Raw genomic sequence first — 13,498 nt, 5'->3', positions numbered from 1 at the left:
TTGTTTGCGCAAACAAATAACTAAAAATGAAAATTTTTGTAGATTTTGTAATGATCGAACAATCAAGGAAACCCTAGAACATCTGGTCACTGAATGTTTAGCGCTAACTTCATTAAGACTAAAATGTTTCGGAAGTCAAATGTTAGTGGTGGCAAGTGTACCCCCGGAATTAAGATGGTGTTTCTTAATCAATTGTGCAAAAAGGAGCTTAAAAATCGCTATGGTTAATTTTTTAAATGCATTACATTTGATGCCAGGTGATATCTTAGACCGAAGGATGTAGGATATGAAGTGAATAATGTATTCGAATCCTATGTATATACCGATGAAATGAAATGCACAAATATATGACAAATGTGGCTCATACTCTTCCCATGTTACAGATTAGGCGGGTTACATAGTGATGCGATTCCACTAATCATGTTAATGTTTATGTTGTATTCTTTATTATAGTTTTGTAATTTTAATTTCAATTTTCTTTTTGCAAATTCTATAATTGTAACCGTGCAAATCAGTAATTCTGTACCATGGGTTTCTATGGAAAGTTATGAAATGCTTGTTGAAAAAAGTTGATTGAATTCAGCTATATTTCAATAAAAAAAAAAAAAAAATAATAATAACACTTTAATGATAATAATGAATTCAACACATGCCATTTTTAATAAGAGTAATTGCTGGATCTGCACCCATTTACCGCAACACGGGAACAAGGGGCTAGGATGGTATATTCACCCTTTACCTTTAACGACTGCTTGTTATGCCTCTCTTAGAGCACTATTCTTTGGCCGTTGGAATGACAGCATCTCGGGGAACTTCGATGGAACTAATTGAAATGATTTTGAGAAACGTGAATCGACTCCCCTGGGATGCTCGCTTTTTGCAAATAGAAGTAAGCCTAATGTTGCTTCTATTAGGCCATCTGATAAACTGTCTGTTCCTTTCCAAACTCTAATTTCCTTTAAAATGGCTCCGATAGGCAATAAGGACGCCGTGCCTCCTTCCTACTCTATTGACCATAGCCCCGATTCAGTCCCCTTCTGTGTACAAAGGAATGGCACTCGGTCAATGGGAGATTTTGAAGGCTGTGTGAAAATTGTAAATTTGACCGGAGAGAACAGGCCTCTGTATTTAGGGGGGGCCTGTCTATTTTGTTTGCGGTAGTACAGCATTTCCCTGGTTGCCCAAGGATTGGCAGGGAACCTGTTATTTAGGAATCCTGTTACCTGGGGTATTCATAGATAGCACATTGGAAGTTTCTAAGGCTCGCCCACGGCGGGACGAGAATGGAGATACCCCTGGGCAAATATTGGGAGATAACAAAATCAGTTGTGCCATTTTGGGGGCAGATAGCAAATTCTGAAATTAGGGGGCTAGCAAGAGTACTGGAGAGAACCATCAACCGGACCACGGATATACCATATAATATGACACTGGAACAGAAAGCAATAAGATTGGTAGCGCTCCAAATCCGGATGGCATTAGATGTCATTCTGGCAGAACGTGGGGGAGTATGTAAATTAGTGGGGTCCGCTTGTTGTGTTTTCGTACCAGATTCCTCACCGACAATTTTCAAAGCAATACAGAACTTGCACGTCCTTAGTTCAGAAGTGCATGTTCCTGTGGGAGATTGGAGTATTAGTGCTTGGTTCTGGGATTCCCTACGATCCTGGGGTTGGAAGGTGCCTTCCGTCATACTGGTTATTTTGGGAATTCTGCTATTCCTTTGTTGCTGTATCCAATGTCTGCCTAGTATATGTGCAATGATAGGGGGATGTTGCGCTCAGGCGGTGAGCACGATAGGACATAAAATGTATGCCCCAGATACAGCATCTAAACAGTTTGTGTTGCAAGAGGTTCTCGTGAATGACCTAATGGCTAAAGATATTACAGATAACGATTCAGGATGTATGGACGACAATGCATGGAGTTATTTACAAAGACATAAGAAATAGTATTAGCACTTGGCATAGACCAAAAGGAGGGTTTGTCGGAATAGAAAAATTATTATGCCTCCTATTGTAATTGTATGTGTATTGGCCTACGCCAAGTTGTCTAAACATCATGCGTGAACAAACTCCACGACAAGGTCTTGACCTTAGAGAAATCAATGTAAGCCGCCATCTTGGATTAAACCGCCATTTTAGGTTCTCTTGTTATGTAGAAGTCCCCCTGAACATCAAAATGGAGGCCAAATGACATTCTGAATAAGATTCTGGCCGTTGACCTCCGTACAGCTGAATAATTAATATGCCTGCAGGCCACTTGTCGGGGTCGCGAACAGAGACCTTGTCCTACTGATGACCTATATGTAAATGTACTACTTATATCAGCGAAACTAATCGAAATGCATATATTAAAGGTTGACCTGGCAAGGAACCCTAAAACCGGAATTATATTTTGCAGAAATGGTTAACCCGCAAGAGGGTTGGCCAAGGGCTGGACATATTGTATAAAAGGCCCGGGTATTCCAATATGCGGTCTCTCACTAACACATCGAACCCTCGTTGAAGTTCGTTATGTTATACTGAGAGCCGAATAGCTATCCGTTTGTCAATTGACTTGGTAACTGTTGTAGCTTGAAATAAAGCACTTGTATGTTTCTTTGTAACCTGTGTTGGTGTGTTTCTTTTTGGGCTTCCCGGCCTCATATTATTGTTCTGTTTTCACATCGTCACTACTAACATCACCTTTAAAAATATAATGGGTTTGATGTACAATTCGAATCAAGCAAATAGATTCACATGATTTTTTGCCTTACAGGACTGTGATTTCTCTTTGCTTTGTCTTGTGTTTTTTTAACTACTGGACTCATTATGTTCCATTTTTTTAACATGTATTAGAAAAATTAAATAAAAAAATTCTTTCCTTTGAAATACTAGCTTATGTGCATACCTTGTGATATTTGTTTTGACACAAGAATGTGATTAACTGTTGCCTCAACTTAGTCCACATAACCAGTTCAGTAGTGTGACACTAGTAGGTAGCTTGTTTTGGGAATCCTCCTTTTGTCGACTTGAACAAGGTGTTGCATCAGCTCAGAAAGATGAGAGGGTAAAACTGCATTGGAAATACTCTGGAAGGCCTCCTTAGAGACTCCTGAATAATGATCGTGACTAGCTTGATACCGAAAGTCGTGGGTCAACAGGGGGGGAAGCCAAAATGAAGGATTGAGGCTAAAAGTATGGTTTCCCCATTAAGATAAACAAGTGAAATAAACATGTCAAGAAATGCCTCTGGTGCCAGGCAGCATCGCCAGAAATCAATGAGCCTCCCATTCAATTGTTGCCCAGGAGAGGTAAACCATAGGACAAGATTAGTGAGGACTTTGGGTCAAATGCTAAAGAACATTTCCTGGTAGTTATTAATCAATGTCCCAGGAGTAGAATTTGTTAATCTACGGCAGCTGGGGACGTGCTGTCAAACCTGGCAAAAAATATTTGCTGCCCATGGGCTCCCGAAAGATTTGTGCTCAGACAATTGGCTGCCATTTCAAGGTGAAAAATGTAGTCGGTTCCTGGAACAGAAGGGCCTTTATCACAGGATGATTACCCAGCTATGGCCAAGAGCTAATGGGGACGTGGAACACTTTATGCATACACTTAATCTTAATGATTGCGCAGTCACGGCACTAAAACAAGGCACTATGTCACTTAGTTTGAATATTGGTTGACACCACATTCAACAACTACGGTCACACCGCCTGAAGCACAGTTTGGTAGATGCCCTTGTGGCCTCATTCCTCACCAGTCTCATCTACTGCAACCGATCGATAACTAAGTGGTGAATCAAGAAAGATTCTGAGCGAATGAGAAAGTGCTTGGCATGGGTTACACGATTATGATTTCGCAGATTGGGGACCATCTGTGTGGCAAGGAGAATGGAAGGAAAAATTGGTTGGCTCTATGAAACATGCCTGTTATGCGTTGTGAACAAGAAAGGGTTCATTAGGACAGTCCGATGGTTGTGACACGGAACACCAGCTTTAAAAAAAAAGTGCTGGTCTGTAACTCACTATGCAAGAAGGGAGCATGGCAAAGATGGGGTTACGACCCCAATGGACTCCAGAGAATACTATTAGGACAGCATAACATCTATGGACCAGTGAGATAATGGCACATAAGCAGGTGAGAGTTTAGCACTGGGTACAGTGTTCCAAAATTGACCAACATTTTGACACATAGCGTGCAAGTACTGTTGAAGTAAAAGATATCTGGTTGTGTAGTGGAGAAGGTATGTGCAAAGTTGTCAGTTAATGGTTAGGATGAAGGAGTGTTATGCTGTGTCTTTAAGAAAAAATGAACACGGTGTCACCTTGTTAGAAATACAAGTGCTTGCTGTATACACTGAAGAGCACAAGCGAGCCGCTGGCTGAACACAGATTGGCTCCTGTAGATGCTGCGTGCACGTGACTGCGATACCCCCCGCACAGCCAGCCGATGCCCTAGGGTGTGAGCAGCCCATAATCTAAAAATGCCCACAATGATAACGCTCCCTCAAAGATTGGGCGCCTGCAACTTCTGCCATGGTGTACGTTTGCCTGGACCAAACCCATATTGAACTTGGGTCTGTTGACGGCATACCATTCATGGGTCGAATAGTCTTCGGCGTGTGACTAATCCCAGGGAGTCTTCACTGTTTTAGATCTGGAATCCCGTTTCCATGAGGCCAGGGCGGTGAGGCCGCTATCCGATGGTCCATGGGGGTGGCACTCAGCAGGAGAATCTCATGGGAAGGGAGTACCACATTGAGAGGAGTGATCACTTTGGTAGAGGGAGAACATGATATCCATCGTACCCTCCCACCAGATGCCCCAATGTACTTTTGCTACTGAACACAGGTGGAAACCACTAAGGAAAACATTCATAAGTTATCCAATGGTAGTACTGGGACGAGAAAGAGGACAATAGCAATGAAGATCAATGCTGAGAAGAAACATGGTCTAGTTGTTCGAATGTACAGATTGGCCCGTCATTCAAAACAGATGAGGGAACGGAACGATGGTGTCTAACTCTTAACATGGAGTGGGAGCTCGGAGGCTAAAAGGAGGTCAGACCAGAGAAGCAAACTGAGCCGGGGAAAGCAGCACAAACACAAGGATCCCATGCAGCACAAAGCTTCCCCCAGAGATAGGAGTGTGGGGGGGGGGGGCTGAGAATGCTCATCGGGAGCAGGTACTGGTGGAGCACATGAAACCCACCATCTGGCTGCTGCAGAGGCTAGCAGGACACCAGAGAAGGAAGACCCTGGGAGGAACAGAACCAAGAGTGACCACCAACACCCTTGCAGGTACTAGGATAGCTGAGGCCAGGGATGGAGAGACCCAGAGAACACGAAAAACACTGAAACACTGACCATGAAAAGTAAACATTTGCCGACACATAGCAGCACAGGAGGGGTCTGGGACCCACATTGTGAAAACATATCCAAAAGTGCATTAAGTGGAAATATGAACTTTGCTTTTACAGTTAATATTCACAGACCCTGGCAGGGTAGTAAACCAAGGCTGTGGCATCAAGAAACCGATCTAGAACAGTGGGATTGACCAAGCAAAGGGGTCTGGGACCCCATGCTGGGGAGATGCACCCCAACCAGTGACATAGAAATACAAAGTTAATGTGCACAAATGACACTCAGACCTTGGCCGGAAAGTAAACCAAGACTGTGGTGGAGGACAGTGAGAACAAGTCGTAAACCCCACTTGCAGGAGAGTGGACCAAGCTACGGGTATTGAGAAAACAGGGTCTGGGACTCGCAGCACAGTCAGAGAGAAAGCAAGGCTATTCTTACTCGCAGTACCCTGGGTACCGGGTCTGTAACCCTCCAGACACTTGAAAGGAAACCAGGCCATTCTTCATTGTCGCAGGGCCTGGGAGGCAGGCCTGCCAAACAGTTAACGACAGTTTGTCGACATAAATTGAGCTCTGAAGAGACGGAAACCATGGATAAAGCTGGAAAGACTCCAGGGAAAGGGAAGCACCCCTTGAGTCTCATCTACCGCAAAGATGGACTGCAGGTCGACAGCCAAAACACATTTCCCTTGTCACATTATATTAAGGATAGCTTCTGAGGGATAGGTTAGGATTTGGACACAGGACAGCAAGCTTTACTTTGGACATTCAGAGACAGTTTCACATACTTGCCAACATTCTGCGACCAAAAAGATGTAAGATTTTTCAAGTTTAAAACAAATACTAAGCATAACAATGACATCACAGGAAATTACAAAAACATACATTGTTGGCACCACTGGAGCATTCTAAAATGCACAACCCATGAAACAGCACAACATGGGAAGAGGCTCAAATGTTTAAAATGTATAATTGTGAATGGTAAATTAACACCAAATTCAATTACCTAACTTACAGAAAATAATCACAGGGCTGGTAGGCAATGTTTGCCACTGCTCTATAGCAGCAGCCTTGCAGTACATATTGCTCCTGCAGTGCAGGTTGAACACTGAATATGAAGACTGATACCCTCCTCAGTCTGATAGGCAGATGCTGTTTGATGGTGGCATGCTCTGGCACTTGCCTTCACTGGTGGTTCACCCAAGGTCTGTAACGGCAAGAGTCCAGGGCAGAGTCATGTAGCTGTCAGGTCAGTGGATTGCTCAGAGCCCATCACTCAGACGTATCACTTACCCGCCCACCTCACAGACAGATTAAATGCCTTGGAATCACATACATTACCTGCCACTGTAAAAAGAAGTAGGACCTGTCACCCAAATCTGTAGGTGATAGGACTAGTTAGAAAGCAGTAGCCTACTGCCTAAATCAGTAGGGTTGGCAAGTATGGTTTCATTAGCTAGTTTTGTTTAGTAGGGAAACTCCTCCTAGAGGTAGGGTTATTTGGGATTTCTGGCTCCATCTGGTCTGCTCAAACTGTCCTTGGAGAAAATGGAGCCGTGTCCCCCAATGGGGTCGGCTAACTGCACTCTTCTTTGGGGAGCTGGAACAGTGTATCCTTCTTAAACTGCTAGTCTCAATCACTTCTCTCCACCAATGTGCTTGTTGAACAAGCCTTGTTCATTCTACTTATGCCTGGGTTTGAGCAGTCTCTCTTACCTTCTTAACTAACCTTCCCAACCACTACCAGAGTCCAATCGAGCAGTAGCAAGGGTCCAGGGGACACCAATCCACCAGCTACTGCCATTCTAAAAGGAGAGGGGCACAATAACCTCATGGCGGAGAGGAAGGCCTCCCAAAGGAGGAGAGTCTCACAAAGGAGGAGACTGCCCCTGTAAATGCCATAAAGGGAGGCAGGGCTGGAAATGAAAGCAGACCAGCACATAAACAGGATGAAATCCTGCCAAAAGGAAAGATTAGTAGGACGCCACCGGAGAAAACACGTGCTTTCCAACAGAACTCATGATTGGCAGAGTGATGGATAAGCTCTTTTTTTTAAAATGGCAGGGTGACAAAAATAACAGCGTTTCCCGGTTCATGCTTAAGTGGACTGTTACCGTGGCAACCAGATATCCTAATGGTGAACACCACTTTTCTTCTCCATTAACAATGCTTTTGTCGCTAGTGAATCTGGGCACTCTGTTGGACTCATGCCAATATATGTTTTAGCTACATATGCAGTAGAAGATACCAATGGCTATGGTAACTCATGCTGTGGTGGACAACCTGCAGGAGCTGGTTTTGTGAAGATCATGTTAGTACAATAATGTGCTTCAGTAAGAAATACTTCCAAACAATGGAACTAGGACACTAAAATAAAATAAATCCCAACTCTACAATTATCCTTGTATTTTAGTGAATGCACGGTCTCGAAATTTGGTAAGTTACGGAGCAGGTTTCATGATTATACTAAGGACCTGACATAGGCTATTTTGTGGATTTACATCTGTCACTGCTATTTAGTTCTAAACAAATGTTTTAGTATTGTAAACTGAATGCAACGTTACAGGATGGCATACGTCATGCTACGGTTGCAAGTAAATGAAGGCACCAAGTTAAACACTGCCAAAACGTGGATATTAACAGTTAAAACACAAGTAAAACAATTGAGCAATGCCATACAATACTACACATCATCGATTACACTGAATATAGAGCTGGTCCAAAATCAGCGTATTTTATATGGCGTCAAGTCCATTGCTTTGGATGGAAAACAGCCTCCCTGCACATCATGCACATGCCCCCCCCCCCCACTGCACCCTTAGTTGGAGAGCAAGCGTGTCATTTGTAGGATACTACTCGTGTCCCCACTTCAGTAGGAATACTCATTTTATAGGCTAAAGTTGAAAGTAATTTGCTTTCATATCGGAACAGTGCGCAAGCATATGGACCGCAAAGCAAGTCCACTAGACAGTTAGATAAACCAGAAGAAATCTACCTTGTTCTTTGTTTTTCACAGGAGGCTGAAGAACATAAGGCTGTTCAGAAAGCTTTGGTTTAGCACCTCTTCCAGTCCAATATTCTTCAGTTGACAATCTGGGATTGCCCCTTTGTGATTTTCCTATTGGAAGTACAAGAGTATCATAGGAGACAACCATCACTTAATAAGCAAAAATAAAATAGTTAACAAGAGCAACAAGTTGCTTCTTAGATCACATTTCAAAGCTCCCAAGAAATCCAATACCACAACCTCTGTACTCGTCAGCTATGCATTAACATGCAAGTCATCAGCCAACACGATTCACTTTTAATTGTCAGTTTAATCAAAACCACACACACTACAAAATCATTCTTGTGCAAATCTTTCAACGAGCAACATTTAAAATATTTAACACTAATCGGTCTCATCTTGATGAGAAATTTCCTTTACCAGTTTTTTTATTAAGACCGATACATTTTTGGAAACCTTTTCATTACTGTCCAAAACCCGAATCTTGGAAAAAACGATTGCAGCCCAATTTAGGACCCGCTTCGGAGGATAATGTACAAGACAAATGTCAAGTAGAACATACTGGACCCTCTTTAGCATACTATATCACAAGATCCGAACAGTTTGGGAAGCATGCATGATCTTGTAAAAATCCATCCTAGACCCCCTTTAAAATCATACTTCCTCCAGACAGTATTTCTAACCAATGGGCAACAAATCAATCGCACTCGGTGTGATTGGGCTGAAAACTCAAAGCCTTAAAAAATATCTAAAATAACACCAGGACTTCTGGGTCTAGCAGGGCTTAAGAGACTCCCTTCTCCACTAAAGGAGGCTAAATGGCATAAGCCATGGTGTACCAGGTCTTTTCTGCACCAGTGCTGCAGAGAACACTTCAAAAAGGAGGACGCCCTGATGCATAAACATTGAAAATTCAAGCTGCAAGACCCCATGCTGGACCCCCAAAGGCAGGTTTCTGATAATCACGGGAACTCCAAGCAACATGAGGTAACCTGGGGGGCAAGGGGGAGGGTTCATTCTTCCCAAAATTAACCAGAATCCTATTGCAGTGGCCCCAAAGCAAGCAGATGTGGGTATCTGGAGGGGACAAGGTTAGGTAGAAAGGAGTCCGGAGTCCAGAATCCTAAATCAATTGCTGTTGATGAATCGATTGTATTTACGATGCTATAAACCCAGTAAAGGATCATAGATTTTAATGGCAAGAACAATCATATTTAAAATTAAATCCACTCCTCCCACCCCCCGTATCTACCTCCAACCTCTTGTTCGTATTGCTGTTATTCTACAGCAAAAGACTACATATGTAGGCTTGATGACTTCTGGGAAACAGTAGTCCTATAAACCCAGCAACACTGAAAACATAGACCAGGGTCTCCTCAAATTCTCGCCTATGGAATAGACTTCAGTCAATGGTGAAAGACCATTCTTAGATGCCTCAAAGAAATAACTAGAGTAGAAAAGACAGAATGGACAGACTTTGAAGATAAGCTAGAAACCCAATTTATACACTAGTCCTGTGAACTTCGTAAAAAGACAGGGAGGCTCCTTGCACAGACCGAGGAGGAAGCCAGGACACAGATAGTAGACCTGCTAGACGAACAAACAGGATATAGGGGCATCTCTACTCTTCAACTACTTGCAAATCTACATTGAACACTCGTGTAGGTGCTCTGGCAATCTAGAACGTCTCATAAAACTAGACAATTCAAAGAATGGGGACGGCACAGGCACAAGGAAATGAAGACAGACTAATTCGAATCCTTACTCTGTAAGGCCATGAAAGCTATGGCCAGATTACTAAAACAAACAAATACTCTTACACCCCTACTTTTAGATGAATCACTTCTAGTACTCTAGGATTGCCACTCCAGAGAATCTATGCATGCATGCAATGAATCATTGAGGCCAACAGGCCACAAAATCTACACCAAACCAATACCCAGAATAAATGCCAAAATCACCATGATGCCCTCATCAATTGGGCTTCATGCATGGGACGGCGGGCTGGAGCATGACAACTCTTGCCACTCAGATGGGCCAACTCTGCATCGGGCAGGCGTACATGCTTGTTCTCAAAGTAGAGAAAGGTCTTGATAGGGTGGGCCATTTGTCGGAAATTTTCAAGTGTTCACTAACCCGTTTAATCTGATCAGAACATCTGTATTGCACCATATATACATTACACTTTATTCACTACAAATAACTTACATTTGGAACAATTTAATATTGCCAAAAGCACCTGTTCCTATCTGCCATTGTGATTATGTAATCTTCTCCATGATCGACTGAAGTTAAAGTGCCCTGGCAGCAATAAATCCTAGCACTCATCTGTATAGTTCTATGTTGATTTTTACTAGGAAATGGCGCCCTAAAATTAGGAAGCCACAGTCCACTGCAAACCTTATTGCTGAATTATTAGCCAAAAAATGCATACGTCATTAAACATCAAATGTATAGAAAATAATTCCAGATTATATTTCAAGCAATGAAGCTTCTTTAATTGAAGACAAAGCTCAACGCGTTTCGGGGAAAACTCCCTTCAGGAGCGAAACTGTAAATATAACAAGTAATATCAATTTAGTATGGCAAAATAATACTACTACCCAACTGCACAGAATGATGTTGGTTAAAACCACCTCAAAGCCAAAGCTTTCACTGTAGTGCAACACATCTAAGGAAAGCTTGACATCCAAGTTATAGAAGAACCCAAAGTAACATCAGAAAATAGTAAAAGACTTCATAAACCGGAGAAAGCACCTTTAATTGCCCAAGGAAAAATGCAAAAAAGTTGTATATTAGTTCTTGAAAGTAAACACCAAAAACTTGATATAGTGGATAAACAACTATGCAAAGCCCCATGTACCAATCACCATAGCTAAAGAAAAACACTACACATACCTCAAAGTGCTTAAATTATGTGCCAAACAGGAAAGGCTAAAAAACACCAAAGCATAACCTATTGAGGAGAACATCAAGCTAAAAAAAAAAAAAAAAAACTACATCCAATTACAGACTAATGGGCTCAAAAAACATGAGTGCAATAATCCCATAAATAATTTAAGGTAGAAGACCTTAAAAGAAAAGCATTCTTCAGATCAGCCCAAAAACTGCAAAAAAAAGTTAGAATATCAAAAGCATACTAAACCAACCTTTATTGGTAAAATAATCAAATACAAAATCCACAACAAGAGGGGAAAAGCACACACACTTTACCCCTAAAAGTGGCGACATCCCCAAGGGCAAATCTAATTGAACTTCCTTCAGACAGTACTGAACAAAAACGGCCCAAACATTGCCCAATCTGAAGCATCGAGTTTCCACAGTATCCAGCCAAATACCCAAATCACTGAAACAAAATGTATTCAGTGTAATGAAAGTTCAGAGCCTCACCGAAATAATATAACTTGGATAACTCAACGTTCACAAGAAATATTGCCAAAAAGCAGTCGCACACTCCCATGTCCATAAAACTCCAGCGCAATTTTTCAGACCCATGCTGGGAAACTCATAAGTAAGGTGATGCAGTGTCAGTAAACAAATGGCGGACTGCTCGATATAGTCAAAGGGAACGTAGAGAGCGACACTAAAAATAGCTGCCATATTAGAATAACACCATGTGTCCATAATGGCACCTGATCATATTCCATCCACAAAACCTACTATATTTAAACACCCCCTAATTGTGTAGGTTCTCAAAGTAATTCTCCATTCAAACACCACCCAATGTATACACAATAAAAATAACATGTGGTCAAATCAAATTTACCTATCAAAAAATGAAAACCAAAATGATCAAAGTTTCCCAGAGGACTCAGCAAAATATACAAGCAGTAGTCCGAGAAAGAATAGCTGGAGATAAATATAATTAGGGCATCAACCTTAAACAGTATTTCAAATCCCAACCACTATATTGAGTTACAATAAACCCATTTTCAAATAACAAAAGAAATCTTGTAGTCCAATGAATATTAAAGCAACCGATAATTAGGAAAAAAAAAATTGCAACACTGCGCTTTTAAATTGAGGGGTTACAACAAAGGAATATGCATGGTATCACCTCAGGACAGAGGACAACTACCTGTCGAAATAAGTATGCTGCACTTGATGAATCTTGATCCCCTTGAAAGGAAAATACCTGAAAATTAACATGCTACTATGATCAAAAATGTTAACATACAGAAGACTATAATTCCATTGCATTTCATTTTGTCCACAAACCCGTATAGTAATGTTCATGTGTTACAGTAACCAATTCTTGAAACACTCACAGCAAAGTTTTAGAACGGAGTATGTCAATTTCGTTTAGCATGTAACAACCGAATCTGTCCTGTGAATGCATGTTAGGTTAAGAATTCTTGTAGAGCGTGAACCTTTACCCCAAGGGCAGCATGGCGCTAGGCCAAAAAACCAAGCAGTACGACAAAACACATTGCTGCACGAAGTTTAGACACAAACAGCCAGGTTTTAATAGAATGCCTAAAGGATAAATGATCCTGAGTGAGGCGGATCAGCAGGGGCAGAGAATTCCACAGCAGCTGCCGAAAAAAAAAAAACCCTATGTGAACGGGCCCAAGGTGCGGCACTGCAATACAGGCCGTGTTAGACCTTACGGGGTGGGATGGAACATAGCGGCCAAGTTGCTCATCCATATATTCAAACATTTTTGTATAGTGAACATAGCCAAAAATCGAGAAATCAGTGTTGTACAATCTAAAATCAATGCAATGTCTAGCAACTTGTAATAACATGTCATACATTGTTCATATATTTAAACTAGAAAAATATCGTAATATTGGACATTGTGAACTTCATGTAACCTCAGCAGAACGCCATGGCATCAACTGTTCATGTAGATATCCAAGCCAAGTTTCTAAACAAAACATTGTAAACTGAAGTCCTCAGCAAATGTATCCAATACATCTCGTATCGTAATAGCCATGCAAGTTTGTCACCCCTTCTATGTGAAGTTTTAACAACTTCCAAAATCATCTTATCAGAAATGTGTGTTGTGAGGCTTAGAAATCCCAGGATGGAACGTGAAGGATGTCATGACTTGCAGGGTGGAACTTGGGTTGGGTGTGGAATGTGCATTGGTAAACCTAGCTCTGGGGGTCTGAAGGAGTTGGTTGAGAGTGGGCATTGG

The 13,498-nt window shown here is 41.8% G+C and overlaps 1 protein-coding gene across 2 annotated transcripts in view; it reads right to left on the bottom strand.

Annotated features, from left to right (window-relative positions):
- The window catches only part of LOC138481216 (uncharacterized), a 373,635-nt gene that overhangs the window by 164,181 nt on the left and 195,956 nt on the right, over positions 1-13,498 (bottom strand). For both annotated transcript variants that reach the window (XM_069613229.1, XM_069613230.1), the window contains exon 4: positions 8,344-8,466. In XM_069613229.1, coding sequence (XP_069469330.1) covers positions 8,344-8,466 — 123 coding nt within the window. The remainder of the gene's footprint in view (positions 1-8,343; positions 8,467-13,498) is intronic.

The sequence above is a fragment of the Ambystoma mexicanum genome, chromosome 5p (genome assembly GCF_040938575.1).
Source record: "Ambystoma mexicanum isolate Mex_15411 chromosome 5p, UKY_AmexF1_1, whole genome shotgun sequence".
Lineage (NCBI taxonomy): Eukaryota > Metazoa > Chordata > Amphibia > Caudata > Ambystomatidae > Ambystoma > Ambystoma mexicanum.
The sequence above is the reverse complement of the archived record's forward strand: the minus strand, read 5'-3'. Positions and strand labels throughout refer to the sequence as shown.